The sequence below is a fragment of the Hyperolius riggenbachi genome, chromosome 2 (genome assembly GCF_040937935.1).
Source record: "Hyperolius riggenbachi isolate aHypRig1 chromosome 2, aHypRig1.pri, whole genome shotgun sequence".
Classification (NCBI taxonomy): Eukaryota; Metazoa; Chordata; class Amphibia; order Anura; family Hyperoliidae; genus Hyperolius; species Hyperolius riggenbachi.
In genome coordinates this window covers 221,708,492-221,727,528 of record NC_090647.1, presented here as the reverse complement: position 1 = coordinate 221,727,528, position 19,037 = coordinate 221,708,492, and the positions used below count along the sequence as shown (strand labels likewise).

At 42.7% G+C, this 19,037-nt stretch overlaps 1 protein-coding gene across 3 annotated transcripts in view; it reads right to left on the bottom strand.

The window, feature by feature from the left end:
- Positions 1-2,134: 2,134 nt before the first annotated feature.
- The window catches only part of EIF5B (eukaryotic translation initiation factor 5B), a 58,719-nt gene continuing 41,816 nt past the window's right edge, over positions 2,135-19,037 (bottom strand). For all 3 annotated transcript variants that reach the window (XM_068268202.1, XM_068268201.1, XM_068268203.1), the window contains 4 exons: positions 16,664-16,828; positions 7,372-7,510; positions 2,981-3,142; positions 2,135-2,886 (listed from right to left, as the gene is read on the bottom strand). In XM_068268202.1, coding sequence (XP_068124303.1) covers positions 2,779-2,886; positions 2,981-3,142; positions 7,372-7,510; positions 16,664-16,828 — 574 coding nt within the window. In that variant the 3' untranslated portion in view covers positions 2,135-2,778. The remainder of the gene's footprint in view (positions 2,887-2,980; positions 3,143-7,371; positions 7,511-16,663; positions 16,829-19,037) is intronic.

Below are 19,037 nucleotides of genomic sequence, written 5' to 3'. Positions count from 1 at the left end.
AAGGGTTCCCTGGTCTGAGGATACCAGATCAGATCTTTTACTGCATTTTTACAAAACGCTATTATGTAGAAGCAAAACAAACAGATCCCTTCTACCAGCTCAGCCTAAGAAATTGATTTTGGACAAGATAGATGAAATCACATGCAATAATAAATGAGAGCACCCTATAACACCATATACAGAGAATACTGCCCTGGGCTGGTTTAATATCACAGGCCTGAATGTCTCAGCAATACAAAAATTAGGCATCAATTTGAAACAAAAACCTGTAGTAAGACTTGAAAATTACTATACATCATCCATACATCCAACTGCACACAAGATATGGATGCTTCTGTGACAGCCATATTATCTTGACCAGCGCTGCTGAATGCTGCCCAGGAGTCTGGACCCACCACAGAAATGAACACTACTGCAACTTCTGAACTGGAACACCTTCGCCAGCAGTGCCAGATGTCAGCAATCAGGATCCACAGCAGAGTCGGCCATCACCGCAGGTTTCTTTCATAAAGAACTGGGTCATCGCCGCTGAACCTTCACCTCCCTCTGTCCCCCTCCCTCCATATGTCTCCTTAGGGTTGACAGATGATTGCCAGGTGCGACAGGTGGCGCCGTACTATGGGAGCCTTGCCTCTTGGCTTTTGAACATTATCCCCCCCCCCCCCCATACTTCCAGAACCTGTATGAGCCAAAACCAATTCCACGTACAACCCCCATTTGTACTTGGTGAAATAAATGATTCTGATATACTAATTCTGCCAAGACCAAAGGGCAAATATTACAAGATTTGAATGTGTGCTGTTGGAAACTTAGATCAAAAAGCTCACAGAGACATAGCCAAAAAGTGTTTCTACCAAATGTTAACTGTGAGAATCACAGCAATCCTTATTAAGATCCATTTAAAGAGACTGAAGTACCTCTAAAATGAGGTTTTTATTTTAAAAACCTCATTAACATTATAGTCTCTCTTAATACGCCGCAGAACCACAGCTGAAAACCCCCTCGCTCACCCCAAACTCACAGGGGTACAGGGCAGGCAAAAACCACGACTGTCTTGGTTGTGGATTTTGCTGCTACCTCTATGCGCGTCAATCAGCGCATATCTCTGCCTCTCCCCCGCCCCTCTGTGAAGGAAGACTGAGGGGCGGGGCAGAGGCGACGATCCACGCTGATTGACGCTCTATGCGGAAGTTGCCTGCGTGTACCCCCGTGAGTTTGGGGTGATCGAGGGGGTTTTCAGCCGTGGTTCTGTGGCGTTTTAGGTGGGACAATAATGGTAATGAGGTTTTTAAACAAAAAAACTCATTTTAAGAAGACTTCAGATTCTCTTTAAGGATAGGCTGTAAGTGTCGCATTTCATGAACCACCACCAACAGGCCTCTATGTTGAGGGGCTTTTTATATACTAAACTGGAGCCGCATAAGCAGCAAACTCTAAGAATATACATTTTATCACAATTTGAAGTCAGCCCATGTAACTAAAAGATACCATTCATATAACAGTCCCCACACACAAATACAGTCTTGCCTTAGGTACCTGAAGTGATCAAAACATCTGCAAGCAGGGAACAAATGGGAGTGGGAGATCTGACTATATGGGAGCTAAACAACACTAATAAAGTACAATCATGTACCAGAGGGAGTCTAAACCTTGAGGCCCTTTTAACACTGACCACATGGCAGTACTCTCCCCCGAAGCTAGTCACAGTAGCCATTAAAGTCAATGAGCCATGACACATAGCCTACAGTGCAACATGGCAGAAGTGCTCTGGGCACTGCAGAAGTAAAACAGAACCTGCAGTGCATTACCCTGCCACTTCCAGAAATGACATTTTTTTCCTTCATACATGGGTATACAGCGCAGTGTGACTTATCGGTTGCAGTACGATTCTTCTGAATTGCACCGCTACCGCAGAATTATGAAAGGACTCTATATTATCAACTTTTTAAACCAAAATAAGACTACGGGATTCCAAAAAAGTCCTATTTAGGATTTAGGACTACAAGTACAATGGTTTATCTTACCACATTATTTTCACTTCAGGTTTGCTTTAATGATTATTCACATGCAAGTATTAGCTAGCATAAACATGGCATTGCTCATATAAAAATGAATTGGCTATGCTTACCCAACATAGACATAAAATAGTTTTATTGTAGCGTCACCACATATCAATGAACGCTGCACAGACAGGATTCCAAATTACATCAAATTACACCAAGACAAATAATATTGCCTTTTGACTTTATTTCTGGCTCTGTAAATGATGATTACAGTGGCGCTTGGTGGCATGAACCAAAATGCTGCTCAAAGCACAATTTACTTCATAATTTTACAGAAAGCAGATAAAGAGAAATTTAATTACTGATATTAATAGTCCGTAGGCACAAAGGAACAATGAAAACATACCGTGCCAGGGCAAAGAAACTGCATAAATAATGCTGTTCATTAATGGATTTCACATCAAAAACATACAAGTTTATACGCAGCAAGAGAGATCAAACGCTGCTGAAAGACTGAGCCAATTGTTTAAAACAGAAGCCAGAGTGGTGTGGATAGGTGGTGGGCAGGCACATTGGAACGGTGGGGGATGTGTAAAACTGAGCACTGTCAAACCAGTGTAAATTCTTGGTTTCCCATGGAAAACAATTTAAAACTACTTTTTCTTCCAAACCACAGGTTTAGTCTCCTTGGTTTATCCCCTCTCAAATGTTCACTTTATTTATTTTTTTACAAAATTGTATCATTGGCCAAAGCAAGTTCCAGCATTTAAAAGCATTATATGATTTCAAACACCTTTTTTAATTCAACTATGAGCTGCCAGTCTGATTTTTGCATTTCATCTCTAAACCAGTTTTTCAAAGCATCAATGGATTGCCGGGTGATCTGAAACAAGCAGAACAAGATGGATATGAAAAAACAGTTCGTCTACAACATACAACTACGATTGTAGTCTTCTTTGTACAGATGAAATACTCACCTTGCTTACGAGATGGTCTGTTGCCTCAAAATGTCTGCCATACATCTTTGGAGATTCTCCAGGGATAGGCTCTATTTTGATACAGACTTCTTGGCCCTTTCTAGCTACCTCTACGGATTTGTGGTTGATTTCAATACTGGTAACAATTCCAACTTCTACAAACTGAAAAAGGAAGACGCGTCATGTGAGATCAGGTCTACAGTATTCCACAAATTTACATATATAATGAGTCACAGTAAATCATATGTAATACAATGAACATCCATTAAAAGGATTTAACTTGGATGTTTAACCCACATGCAACAGACATTAATCATATTATTTAGGAGCTCTGGCCAAAGTAGTTAGTTGTGCCTGCCCCTTCCTCCCTTAATAAGCTGCTTCCATTGGTCAGCTATTACCACCTGTACACATGAAATACTGAACAGCAGGCTAATGGATGTGGCTAATGCTGGAGATACACGGTACGTTTCTGTACCGTGTATCGACCAGCTGATTGATCTGGCCAGCTGATAATATTCAGCTGGCCCGATCAAGCCGCTCGACCCCCCGACCGTTCGATTCCCGCCTGCGGACAATGGCAGGGAATCGAGCGTTGATAAGGAAGCGCCGGCGGGGGCGAGCGGTAATCGATCCGCGCGGACGAGCGGGGGCGCAGCTAGGGTCGATCCGGCGGCTAATCGAGCCGCCGGTCGACCCGTGTATCACCAGCATTAGAGAGGAAAGGACCAGCACAATTTACAATTGTAGCCTGAATCTCAGTTTAACACCAGGTGTTTTGCTGGGTTATCTGTACCACTTCACACGTGAATTTCAAGTGACCTTATTTCTTAGAATTTGTTGCACTTCTGATAAGAGCAGTGCATGGCTCCATTCAGGTAGGCCTTGTTCACATTACAAATCACTAGCACAAGCGCTGAGCGATTTGGTTAGCGCTTTTAAAAGAGATTTGTGCTTAGAAAAGCGCTTTTTACACTTCCTGACGAAATGAATAAATACCATGTATAATATTCATAAAAGCGCCTGGGAAATAGCTTGCGATTTCCATATACTTTCTACTGAATCACAAACGCTCAGAAAATGGTGCAGGAGCCGCGTTTGTGATTCAATAAAAAGCACATCGCTCATGTGAGAACGTTTGCATCATTGCACTAGCGCTTTTAGGCCCCCTGCACACTGCAAATCCGATTTGCGATTACGATTTGCAATTCCAATATTTCCTGGATTCTAACAATAGAAAAACGTAGCATGCAGTAACGATTAAAAATCGCAAATCAGAATCGCATGTAGTGCGCAAGAGGTCTTAAAGAGGAGCTGTTAGGTATAGGGTCTCAGAGAAAATAAACACATATCAGTAGCTAAAGATTGGCTGTACTTACTTTACATATGCATTTCACTGTCCACGTTTGGATTTCACAGAATCTTTATATAGTATTTGCAGAGAATGATGCTCCTGACAGCTCATGGCAGGTTCCATGTTTGTCTGTCTCCTATGAAGCCAAATGTGTCGTCATGTCCTGCCTGCTTCCTGATGATTCCACTCTCACAAACGCTGGTAATGAACAACAATACTGTGCAGTGAATATTGATTAGCCATGTGGCTAGGAACAATAGCGGACTCCTGCAGTGTACTCTGCGGAGAGTTTTTTCAGTGCTGTGGGCTGCTGCTTTTGTAACACGAGCCCTGTAACTTATCACTAGCAGCCGAGGGGAGGGCCCCAGAATGCTTTGCTGTATGGTATGCGGCTCTCGGCTTCTTAAGAGCTTGGGTCTAACAGCTTTGCTGATAAGCACACATCAAAACTAAGAGTGATTTTTAACTTCAGTAGTGCCTTTTTGGCTTCCTTCTAAACTGTTTAACACAGGAGAATAGAGGTTTAAATTAGCTTTTGCAGCCTGACAGTTACTCTTTAAGGCGATTTTTAAAGTCGCCAGAGCTTTAAAAAAAAAAAGAAGAGCGAAATTGCTCTTAGTGTGGACAAGCCCTTACAGCAGAGTGTTGTGTGCATTATATAGGGTAAATAAGCCTGTATTGTATTTCCAAACTTCATCTAAGTGCTGGCTTGGAAGTACTTTGCAGAGGCTGTATTTTATTGGCTGCCCTTGGTGCTTCTGTCTCTCCCCGTGTTAATAACAGTGACAAGATAAATGTGAAGTCAGTCTGCAGAAGGAACACTGTAGAAAAGCTAAATTGCAAGATTAAGATGGCAAGCTTATGCATTAAGCAGAGGATCCCAGCAGGAACAATCAATTCCATTTATAATGTTCCACTCCAGTCAGAAAAACTGCTTTAATCCTTTGTATTTTTATGATTTTTGCTTTAAGATTTGTCTTTTTTTCCCCAAGATGCCATAACATTGTTGAGATACTGTATATTTGATTCATTTAACGGTGTGAAAATAAACTGTGACAAAATGTTCTGCTTTTCCCTGGCAGTGTGGGAATCATGGCTTTATCAGGTGAATTCCTGAATGACTCATATTTAAAGTGGATCTGAGGTGAACTTTTACTCATTGCATAATTGTGTTCCTTTCCTATAGTTTATAGGGCATTCCTCAAGCCAAATATTTTTTTGTTTTCGTTTTAATTCTCTAATTCCCTATAAACTAAATAAACCACGCCCACAGGTTTTCAGAGAGCCTAGGCAGTAGCAAGGGCTCATGGGAGCTCAGTCTGGGCAGGAGGAGGAGGTGTTACTAGCCATTGATTTCAGAGGCAGAGGGGAGGAGGGGGGGGGATTAGGTTTTTTTCACAGGCTGAGTGCTCAAGATACAGATAAGACTGCCTCTGTAATGTTTACAAACAACATGGCTGCTGTCATTGTATCACAGGAAGAAATAATAATTTTCTATTAAAGCTGTTTGCAGCTAGATTTTCTGTGTAAACTATATAAACTTTTGATCAGATATATAGACAAGTTACTTGTTATAGTTCGTTTTTCATCTCGGATCCGCTTTAAGACAAAAGTGTGGGAAAAATCAGAGAATGAAAGTAGCAAGTGTGTTACTAGAAACTGAAAGTATTATGGTGATGAACAAGGCTAAATGCATGCATATGTAATTAAGGAGGGAACAAGTCCATTGGATTGAGTATAAACGTAGAAACTTAGATTGAGTAGGGGCTGCTTAACTACTTTACGACCGCCTCACGCCAACGGGCGTGACCGCGGCGGCAGCCCCAGGACCGTCTAACGCCAATTGGCGTCAAATCCTGGGGCTGCAGTTTTCCAGGGAACGGCCGCACGCATGCGCGATCGTTCCCTGCCGCTGAATAGCCTGCTAGCCACCAATCGCGGCTAGCAGGCTACTTGTAAACGTAAGGGGAAAGAAATCCCCTTTGTTTACAAGCGTACAGCGCTACCGGGGGCCGCAGCGCTCTACAGATCGGCGATGAGAGGCGGAACAGGACGGATCGCCGTCCTGTTCCTATCCTACTTCACGGAGGGGAGGAGGGAAGGGGACGGGGAGAGAGAGATGTGTAAAAAAAATAAAAATAAACAAAGCCTGCAGCGATCGGACCCCTCCGGCGGCATGTCCCCTATGGGACAAAAAAAATTTAAATGTCTTTAAAAAAAAAAAAAAAAAAAAAAATACTATTTTTTTCCACCAACCCCCCCAAATCCCGCGAGCTCCCCCCCTCCCCCCAGATCGAATCAGTGAAATAGTCTCTCATAGGCATCAGCCTGAGAGCGATCCTTTTTCTTGCCCCTTTGTTGATGGAGACTGTTGACGGAGCGGAGCTCAGTCATTCACGTGGGGATGTGTGCGATCCCCTGCAAAACACTACCCCAGGACTTGACGCCTTTCGGCGTTATGCAGTCTAGGGGAGGCAACTTTCGCACGCCAATCAGCGTTAGGTGGTCGTAAGGTGGTTAAATGACGATTATAACCCTTTTCTAAGTAGTTTTTGTATATACTATGTATGTAACTACAGGAATATATTTTTACATACACTGATTCTGCTCTAATAATTTTCTAATCATTTGAACGAGGGGTAACCGTTTACAAATCTATATTGTGGCTAACAGTGGTATTGTAACCCTGGCTCTGGGAGAATTAATGCTTTATTGAGTTAGGCTCCCTAAAATAAGTTAGTGGTAGTTGTCCTATATTGTATAGGTTCATCGCCCCTATAACCGTTATTTGACTATATAAATATGTCAATATCTTAGTCCCAAAGGCAAAAACATGCACACCAACCATTTTACAAAAAATAGGCCCACCCCCAAATAATAATGTATAGAGCAAATACTTTGAAAGTAAATAGTCTCCTCACTAGTAGGGGGGAAAGAAGAGAGATCGAGAACAAAAAAAAAAAAGTATCAGTGTTTGACACAGCCAAACATATCAATACAAAATCAATCATTCAATAAGCATGTGTGTGGTTATTACATTTTTACTTGGCACACATATTGGTGTTCCTTGCTTGACTTGACCAGCATCTATAATCACTCCCATGACAATGGGATCACGAGAATTAAAAATAAATTGAGGAAGAATTCTTATTTTACACGGGAATACAGCTATGTGTCTAGAAGAAAACAGAAAAGAAACAATAAAATTAGCTTTATGAACAGTAAATACTGGTATATTTTCACACTTTCAATCCACTATATGTATATAGATAGAAAAGAAAACAGGATTGTATGAAATAGGACAGTTTAAAAATATAGAGCGATAAGAAAAAACTGAGATACCTGTAAGCAGCAGGGAAGTTGTGTGGAGACAAAAAGCACCTGCTAGACTTACCGGTAGCGGTGTTTCTATCCTGAAGCTGGGACACGTCCTTCAGGAGTTTGGGCACGCCCAGACACCTGCTGAAACTCAACGAAAAGGATTAAAAGCTCCCGCCCTCCCTCTATCCTCAGTGTATAAAAAGTAAAAGACCAGACACACCAGGAAAGAAGAGAGGAGCGAAGCACCTCCTAGTGACCTCTAACAGAACAGACGTCAGGAAAGTGCGCAGAAGGGTAGGGTAGCGGACAGTGTCCCAGCTTCAGGATAGAAACACCGCTACCGGTAAGTCTAGCAGGTGCTTTCTCAAACCCTCAGCTGGGACACGTCCTTCAGGAGAGATGGAAAAGTAAAATGACCCACCTAGGGAGGGACTACAGCCTGTAGCACTTTCCTGCCAAACGACAAATCCTGTTGTGACAGCACATCCACTCTATAGTGTTTGATAAAGGTGGAAGGACTTGCCCAGGTCACCGCCTGACATATCTGCTGAACTGTAGCCCCCGCTCTCTCAGCCCATGATGTAGAGATGGATCGGGTCGAGTGTGCGTTAATACTGGTTGGTGGAGTAGAGTCTGAAATCTTGTAGGCCAACGAAATAACCTCACAGATGCATTTAGCCAGAGTCTGTCTAGAAGCCTGGAGACCTCTGTTTTTTGCACCATATAGAACAAATAAATGAGAGGTCTTTCTAAACTCCCTAGTTCTAGTCAAGTAGGCCAAAATAGCTCGCCTGACATCTAAACAATGAAATTCAGACTCCTTGGCACAAGAAGGCCTATCACAAAATGACGGAAGAACAATACTTTGAGATCTGTGAAACTCCGAAGAAACTTTCGGTAAATAGTTAGGATCTAACCGAAGAACAACCTTGTCCGGAAAAATTGCCAAAAACGGATCCTTAATAGATAAGGCTTGGAGATCACCCAGTCTCCTGGCCGACGTAATTGCAACTAAAAAGATAACTTTAAACGTCAAAAATTTTAGATCAATTTCCTCAATGGGCTCAAACGGGGTTTTAGTTAGCACATTGAGGACCAAGGAAAGATCCCACTGAGGCACAATCTTTTGTTTGATAGGTGTGGATCTTCGTACTGCACGAAAAAAATCTCTGATTAACCTTTCTTGTGCCAAGGGTCTATCCAATAGAATAGATAACGCTGAACACTGCACTTTGAGCGTACTGAGGGACAAATTCATTTCGAGACCCTCCTGGAGAAAGTCCAGAATGGTACCTAGTTCTGACTGACATCTATTATGAGAAATACACCATGACTCAAACACCCTCCACACCTTCCTATAGATCTTGTGCGTAATGGGTTTCCTGCACTTCAATAACGTATCAATCACTTTTTCGGATATCCCCTTGTTCCTAAGAATTAGCCTCTCAGGATCCAAGCCGATAGACTGAACAACTCCGGCCTGGGATGAAATACGGGCCCCTGTCGTAAAAGGTCTGACCTCAGCGGGAGAGGTAATGGAGATTGCACTGACAGACTCAAGAGCGTGGCAAACCAAACCCTCTTGGGCCAGGCTGGTGCAATCAGAATTAAATTTGCCTTTTCCCTTTGCACCTTCTCGAGAACTCGTGGAATTAACTTTAGGGGCGGAAAGGCATAGCCTAGACTGAATGTCCATGGTACCGATAGTGCGTCCAATCCCAGGGAGCTCGGACTGCCATGGAGAGAAAAAAATTGGGGTAACTTCGCGTTGGTCGGAGAAGCAAAGAGATCGATCTCTGGAGAGCCTAATCTTTCTGATATCCAGAGAAAAACCTCCTGATTCAATTCCCATTCCGCTTGATCGAGTTCGTGGCGGCTCAAATAATCCGCCTCCACATTCAGCGTTCCCTTTATGTGAATCGCTTCGACTGACAACAGATTTGCCTCTGCCCAGCAAAAAATCTCCGTCGACAAGAGGGAATAACTCACTGATCTGGTGCCCCCTTGCTTGTTGAGATACGCCACTGCGGAAACATTGTCGGAAAAAAACAGAACATGCTTGTCCTGTATCAATTCCTGAAAAGCAAAAAACGCCTCCAGAACTGCCCGAAGCTCCCTGAGATTGGACGAGCTTCTTGCCAGCCTCTTGAGCCATGTCCCCTGTGCCTGATAACCTAGGGTCGTGGCTCCCCAACCCCAAGCGCTTGCATCTGTGTGGATTCTCACTGGGTCTTCCTGTCTCCACACTCTGCCCTGAGTGAGATTGGAGGTGCCTAGCCACCAGTGTAAACTTTGCTTTACCTGACCCGGAATCTGAACTACGTTCTCCAGAGACTCCTGAGTCTTGTCCCAAATTGCTAACAACCACCTCTGCAGACCTCGACTGTGAAACTGTGCCCAAGAGACTGCCGGGAGTGCTGCTGTCATTAACCCCAAAACCTTCATTACGTTTCTGATGGATGTTTCTTGTAACAGTAAAAGGTTTCTCAACTCTGACTGTAATTTTTCTACTTTTACCATGGGAAGAAAAATCCTGCCTCTGACAGAATCGATCGTATAGCCCAAGAATACGATCGTCTGGGTTGGTATCAAATGGGATTTCTGATAATTTATTATCCATCCCAACTGCGTTAAGGTTTGAATTACCTGGTCTCTGTGCTGTATTAATGTCTGCTCTGTTTTGGCAAAAATTAGCAGGTCGTCTAAATAAGGAATTATCTCTATTCCTTGAAGTCTTATAAACTTCATGATCTCGGCCAGCACCTTTGTAAAAATTCGAGGGGCTGTCGCAATTCCGAAGGGAAGTGCTTGAAACTGGTAATGGAGACACTGTCCCTGTGATTGAATTGCGAACCTCAGAAACTTCTGATGCGAATGTGCAATGGGGATGTGTAAATATGTGTCCTGTAAATCTATTGACACAAAAAACTCCTCCCCCTGCAGTAGGGCCCTTACTGAGGAGATGTTCTCCATTCTGAACCTCCTGTAAATTAAAAAAGGGTTTAGAGACTTCAGGTTCAGAATGAATCTGAAGTCCCCTGTATTCTTTGTGACCAGAAATATGTGGGAATAATACCCCTGGTACTCTTCCTCTTGAGGCACCGGAAGTATTACCCGCTTTGAAATTAATTTTGAAATTTCTAACTGAAGTCCATCTGCCTTCCTCTGATCTAGAGGAAGACTGTTCACATAGACCCTGGAGGGAGGTGGAACAAAAAATTGCGGACGGTAACCATCCCTTATAATTTTTAAAATAAAAGGATCTGGATTTATTTGACCCCACTGGGAAACGAAAAAGCGAAGCCTCCCCCCCACTGGCCGAGAGTCATTTATTCTCTTTGGGGTTGTTGGGTTTAGCAAGAGCAAATCCGCCTTTCCCCTTGCCTGCTGGAAAAGACCATTTTTTCTGTTGGGAATGAGACTTGGGTTGATCCTCCCTACTTTGTCCAGGCCTTCTGAAATTCCCCTGTTTCTTAAATTGAAAGGGTTTACGTTTACTGGGAAACTGTTTTCCCCTCTCAGCTGATCGGGAAAGAATATTCTCTAATTCACTCCCGAAAAGTAAATTACCTTCAAAGGGTACCGAGCATAATTTGTTCTTTGATGTCAAGTCCCCATCCCAGGTCTTGAGCCAGACCGCTCTCCTGGCAGAATTGATAAGAGCCGTAGTACGGGCAGAAATTCTAATAATCTCTACCGCCGCGTCTGCCAAAAAAGCCACCGATCTCAAAACCACCGGCAGAGACTTGACATAAGTCTCCAAAGCTTTACCAGAAGTAATATGTGAAAATAAATTTTCCATCCACACTTTTAAATTCCTGGATATGCAAGTAGCTGCTACACTTGGTAAAAAGGCAAAAGATGCCGATTCCCATGCCTTTTTGAGCAATAAATCAATTCTTTTATCCATAGCGTCCTTTAGCATCCCTGCATCCTCAAAGGATAAGTCCGCATTTTTTGAATATTTAGATAAAGAAGCATCAATCTTTGGACACTTCGTAAATTTTTCCATATCTGACTGGGCAAACGGATATTTTCTCTTAGCCAACTTCGGGATAAACAAACGTCGCTCCGGCTCCTGCCATTGTGATGCAATAATGTCCTTAAGGGACTGGTGAAACGGAAAAACTCTACCCGTTTGCTGAGCCAAACCGGAATATACCTGATCCTGAACTGACAATTCCTTTTGAACTTCAGGAATTTGTTCCGTAGTGTATACAGCTTTAAGTAAATCATTAACCTCATCTGTATTAAACAAAAATCTTGCTGGTTTTTTAGACTCTTCATCCGAGTCTTCCTCTGAATGAACGGTCTCTCCCTCCTCAACTTCAGAGAAATTTCCGCTCTCTAAATCTTCCCTCTCCTCCTCCTCCTCTTCCTCCTCCTGCAGAGACCCTCTAAAATCAACTGGTAACTGGGAAGGGCCTGCAGGAGGATCCGACTCCAGATCGCCAGAGATAGGAGGAGGAATGGACTCAATAGGTGCAGAGGAAGGACCAGCCCCAGAAACCTCCGTGGAAACTGACAAAAGGGACTCTTTAAATTTACCCAAAGTTTCCGTCATATCCCTTTTAACTGAACGCATTACATTTTTAAAAATCGCTGATGACTCGGAAGCAATAACTGCATCAATACAATTCTGGCATAAACTTTTTGTATAACTAGAAGATAATTTAGCCAGACATTGGCAACATTTCTTAGATTTAGGCCTAACACTAGAGCCACCAGATTTAGACTCCACTTTGGCCTGAAAAGAAAAAACAGACACAGAGAAACCCCATTAATCACTTATCTTTATGGTCGGTTTCAGTAAGGGAGAGCATTCTCCCACTCACCCCACCATCCGACTGTTTGGCTGTGGAGGCTGACGCTGCGGACGCCGACACTGCTGCCGTTGATGCTGCTGCCGGTGCACTGCCCTGGGACGCAGAGGCCGCTGAAGCACTTGCTGACTCCATTGTGCGCCATAGCGGCCTCTCCCTGGCGTCCTTTCATACACACATCCTTCCGACGTCACTTCCGGTCGCTTCCCCTCTCCTCCCGGAAGTCCGTCATGCGCATCAGCCGGAACCTCTGCCCTTTTTTTCAAAAGCCGGCAGAAGGCTAGGCGCGCAGAAGGAAGGAAGCTGGACTGCCCTATTCCAACCGCGGGCGTCCAGCATAATGGCGGCGGCGGCACGTTCTTCCCGGATCCGACTCCAGATCGCCCCCATGGAGCACCCCCCGGCTAACTATAGGTACCACCGCCAAGACCAAACTCACCCTCCGGTGAGAGCAATAAAATAACAAATAGGAGCTACCTTTCCGTGTGTTCCCGGGCGGAAACACAAATACACTGGGGATAGAGGGAGGGCGGGAGCTTTTAATCCTTTTCGTTGTGTTTCAGCAGGTGTCTGGGCGTGCCCAAACTCCTGAAGGACGTGTCCCAGCTGAGGGTTTGAGAAAAGTGGTTACAGCAAGCAATCCACATTGAAGTTGTTTTTTGTTTCTGCTTACAGTGAAGGCATATTCACAGTGGGATGCTGCGGTTTAATGCGAAGTTAATGTTGCAACATGTCTGCGTTAAGCGGTAACGCACTGTAAGTAGTGCATTACCACAACGCAACATTTTCAATTTGACGACAACTTCGCACTGTGAACAGCCCATAGGATTATCATTGCAGTGCAGTAAGCTGCATTATAAGACTTTATAACGCAGCTCCGGAATGTGGCACTGTGAATGTGACCTAAACCAACAAGGAAGTCCTGATGGGTATATTAAAAACCATGTACGGTTTAGGGCTTCTGCGTCGGTTTCTGTAAAATGTTTTGTTATTCTAAGAGACAGAAGAACCTTCAGAGCCCGTCATTAAGGAGCTCTCTGGCTTATAGTAGATGTACAACGGAGCAGTGTCAACTCTGTCACACGCTGCACTGACCAAACTGGCAAACAATTTGGTGGAGGGAAGACCATGTTGCAGAAGGACTTACCAGGCACTTGTTCATTGGAGTGCTGGTTATTGGCAGTGGAAATATATAGCAACCCCTGGTTTTTGGTGTCCTGCAACACAGTTGACCACTCTCCAATCCTCCAGCCCATCCTAATAACCTCACCCTGCCTAGTGTCTAATGCTAATAGCTCCCTTTTCACATGCCCAGCCCCAAAATCCACTTCTTACCACTACCAACCTCAATTTACAGTCCCAATTGTCACCACTCCCCTCTGGCTAAACCCAACCTCTACATCAGTGTTTCTCAACATTTTATTGGCATGAACCCCTTTTAAAACCCTGTACTCACCAAGTACCCCCTAGCATAGTAAACATTATCACAAGTACCCCCTTTACAAATATATATTTAATCATAGTACGTGATAATTGGTTCTAAACAATTTCCAAGAATTTACGATTGTTTTTAATTAGCTAAAACACTAATTTGGGGTTGTTTACATAAGATTTATCATTTTCTAAAACTCTAAATTTGTTATTCTTGGTTAAGTATATCAAGCCCGAGTACCCCCTGGAACCATCAGAAGTACCCCCTGGGGTACGCATACCACACGTTGAGAACCTAGGCTCTACATGATGCCTAAATAATCTCCTTTCCCCTAACCCTAATAACTAACTTTCTCCTTACAAACTCTGAGATTGCTTCAACCTCCACTTTCCCCGACCTAGCTAACTGTATTAAACCTCTCAACTTACCTGTTGGTTGTGCTTTTCAACATGACAGCACCAGAAATAGCTGCTTCAGTATTATAGGAGGAGAATAATGCAACCAACAGTGAATATCATCAAGAAGTAAGGCAGAAGCGATGGTGCACATCCAGCTAAAATATCACTTTTATTTTTTCCATTTAAAAGGTTAACAACCACATGGCAAATGCTTACATAGAATGGAGAGAGGTCCTGATGATGAGCCACACTGTATACGGCGCGAAATGGCTGTAGACCCCTGGCTGCCTGTACCTCTCTCCATTCTACAGTGATGTGAAAAACTATTTGCCCCCTTCCTGATTTCCTATTCTTTTGCATGTTTGTCACATTTTTGTTTCTGCTCATCAAATACCGTTAACTATTAGTCAAAGATAACGTAATTGAACACAAAATGCAGTTTTAAATGATGGTTTTTATTATTTAGTGAGAAAAAAAACTCAAAACCTACATGGCCCTGTGTGAAAAAGTGATTGCCCCTCTTGTTAAAAAATAACTTAACTGTGATTTATCACACCTGAGTTCAATTTCTGTAGTCACCCCCAGGCCTGATTACTGCCACACCTGTTTCAATCAAGAAATCACTTAAATAGGAGCTATCTGACACAGAGAAGTAGACCAAAAGCACCTCAAAAGCTAGACATCATGCCAAGATCCAAAGAAATTCAGGAACACATGAGAACAAAAGTAATTGAGATCTATCAGTCTGGTAAAGGTTATAAAGCCATTTCTAAAGCTTTGGGACTCCAGCGAAACACAGTGAGAGCCATTATCCACAAATGGCAAAAACATGGAACAGTGATGAACCTTTCCAGGAGTGGCCGGCCGACCAAAATTACCCCAAGAGCGCAGAGAAAACTCATCTGAGAGGCCATAAAAGACCCCAGGACAACATCTAAAGAACTGCAGGCCTCACTTGCCTCAATTAATGTCAGTGTTCACGACTCCACCATAAGAAAGAGACTGGGCAAAAACGGCCTGCATGGCAGATATCCAAGGCGCAAACCACTTTTAAGCAAAAAGAACATTAAGGCTCGTCTCAATTTTGCTAAAAAAAACATCTCAATGATTGCCAAGACTTTTGGGAAAATACCTTGTGGACCGACGAGACAAAAGTTGAACCTTTTGGAAGGTGCGTGTCCCGTTACATCTGGCGTAGAAGTAACACAGCATTTCAGAAAAAGAACATCATACCAACAGTAAAATATGGTGGTGGTAGTGTGATGGTCTGGGGTTGTTTTGCTGCTTCAGGACCTGGAAGGCTTGCTGTGATAGATGGAACCATGAATTCTACTGTCTACCAAAAAATCCTGAAGGAGAATGTCCGGCCATCTGTTCGTCAACTCAAGCTGAAGCGATCTTGGGTGCTGCAGCAGGACAATGACCCAAAACACACCAGCAAATCCACCTCTGAATGGCTGAAGAAAAACAAAATGAAGACTTTGGAGTGGCCTAGTCAAAGTACTGACCTGAATCCTATTAAGATGTTGTGGCATGACCTTAAAAAGGCGGTTCATGCTAGAAAACCCTCAAATAAAGCTGAATTACAACAATTCTGCAAAGATGAGTGGGCCAAAATTCCTCCAGAGCGCTGTAAAAGACTCGTTGCAAGTTATCGCAAACACTTGATTGCAGTTATTGCTGCTGCTAAGGGTGGCCCAACCAGTTATTAGGTTCAGGGGGCAATTTCTTTTTCACACAGGGCCATGTAGGTTTTGAGGGTTTTTTTCTCACTAAATAATAAAAACCATCATTTAAAACTGCATTTTGTGTTCAATTATGTTATCTTTGACTAATAGTTAACGGTTTTTGATGAGCAGAAACATTTAAGTGTGACAAACATGCAAAAGAATAAGAAATCAGGAAGGGGGCAAATAGTTTTTCACATCACTGTATGTTTGCCATGTGGTTGTTAACCTTTTTAATGGAAGAAATAAAAGTGATATTTTAGCTGGATGTGCACCATCGCTTCTGCCTTCCTTCTTGATGACACAACCATTACTTTGGTGAGCTGAACTCCTATGCCTATCGGTATCCTGTGCATTGGCTTCCTCTGAGCTGGACAACAAACAGTGAATGTGAATCTAAGCTTCCTCTATGGAGTTGCATGAAGGGGGCTCAGTATGTTAAAGCACAACTTTGCAATACTCACTGGTCCATAAAAAGTTTCAATAGCAATATGTGAATAGCCCTTCATACAGCATGGGGCTATCAAACAATTGCTATCAATACCGTAAAGTCCATCCTTACGAAAAATACTTTTCCTATTTCCAACACTAGATTTTCATAATAAATGCATAGTAAGATACCACTTACTTGAATTCTTCCTGCTTCTGTTTCTTGTAATCCTGTCTGTACTTTGTGAAGGCATCAAACAAGTGGTAGATTATTTCAGCACTAAAGATCCGTACGCCTAAACTATCAGCCATTTCCTGAGCTTCTCTTTCAATCCTGACATCAAAGGCTAGAATCACAGCGTACCTAGACAGGGAAAACTGCATGTCAGTAGAGTACAACATTTCTGACCATTCCCATTACAGCAGAATGTACTTGTACTTATTTGCACCACAACATTAGTCAAGTACATTCATCTTTAATAAAATAACTAAATAAAAATAATAAGGCAATACGTCTATTTCGTAAAACAACTTAATTTTTTGTGTGATTATATATATATATATATATATATATATATATATATATATATATATATATATATATATATATATATATATATATATATATATACATACATACATACATATACATATATATATATATATATATATATATATATATATATATATATATATATATATATATACACACACACATATACATATATATACATATATATATATATATATATATATATATATATATATATATATATATATATATATATATATATATATATATATATATATATATGTGTGTGTGTGTGTGTGTGCGTGTGTGTGTGCGTGTGTGTGTGTGTATATAGCTAGAGATATATACACACACATATATAATACTTTTAAATCGAACCTGTGACAAAAAAAAAAAAGAAAAGTGAGAGTTACCTCAGTAGATCCTCCTGCACCCCACCGCTGCTCGCCAGGGCAGGCTGCTTCGTAGTCGTGCTTCCATCCGTTTACTAGCATGGCCGCCCACGCTTTTGCAGCAGCATAAGAGTTGCATATGCATGAGGAACAGTTTGGCTTTGAGTTACTGCGGCTGCAGTCGTGCATAGAGGGGAGTGCGGCCATGAAGTAGAGGGTCCCAGCGAGAAGCAGAGGGGTCGAGGACAGGAGAAGCCTCTGGATCATTCAGAGGCTTCCCTTTTACATTGGAAAGTATTTAACTTTTTTATTTTTAAATCAGAAGTTTGTTTTAATGTAAAAGTAAGTCAAACAATTAGGTTCATTTGGTTGTTAGTAACAGTGTTCTCCCCATGCTGTTTTAGCCGGGAGCTCCACCCTGCTAGTTTTGGTGAGCCCCCGACTGTCATCGGCTCACCGTCTCCTCCGCACCGGCACCTGCATTCCCTCATCTCGCCCCACCTGGCTACTTTTTCATGCCACCCGGCTACATATTCAAGCCACCCGGCTGGACAAAAAATTCTGGGGAGAACACTGTAGTAAATTAAATTACATGTGGTTTTCGAATATTTCCTGACAACACCGTTAATTCCAGCTGTACCACAACAGTGGAAATAACAAATCCGAATAATTGCTTTGCTTCAGTGGAAGGATTCTCTAACATGAATAAGCAAATTTGAGAATGGAGCTACAAAAAGCATGGCCAGTCTACTGCTCTGCTGCCGTTTAATGCAACACCCAGATATGGGCTGTAGAAATCTAGTGAGAGTACAGGTGTTCCTCCACATATGGGGCCTCTGTCTCAATGAACAAAGCTAGATCTGACTGTGGATTATTATTATTTTGGTTTCTGCTGCAATAAGGCACGGTTTGCTCCTTATACCTTCTCTCCTCTTCATACAACAGAACAGACTGCTTAGCAAAGAGCCAATCAGCTCTCCTGTACTCTAACTGGGAATAAGCAAACACCTGTAGTGCACGTTAGCCTCCGAGGAAGCAAGGCTCACCCCATTGCGAAACGGTCGTTAGGCCGTGCACCCTCTGGCACCCACAGCTGCCTCCCCACTTCAGCAGAGCACGATAAGTACCTTATTCCTTCACGTGAACACATGCCATTGTGTATTTATTGTGATTACTATTCACTGTACACTTGCTGCTTTCATTAAAGCTACGGTGCCAGACATCCATGCTCTCTTTTTTCTTCTTTAAGAATTGCAATGTACTGTTTACCCTTGTCTTGAGCACGTAGCTCCTGCTGAAGTTTTCTACCTGTAAACAGCCGTTTTTGACAGTACCCACAGCCCCTTCTGAGTGCCTGCCACCCCCTCTCTCTCAGGCTCCTATTCAACATTACACATGGTCAATGAGATGCCAATAATTCTGCCTTGCAAGCAAATTTATAGGTATGCAGCTTGGAATTTGGCCAATGAAAAACAGCAGGACGTGCATTTGATTGGCCCATTTTCAAGCTGCATACATTCTGTGTTAAATTTGCATGCAAGTCATTAGCAGTGTCTCTGACACAACAGATCAGCCCTTAAAAATGGAGCATTCCCCATCATGCTGTTGATCCACCCAGCCAATAATGTGCCACCTGGTGTTCTCCCTTC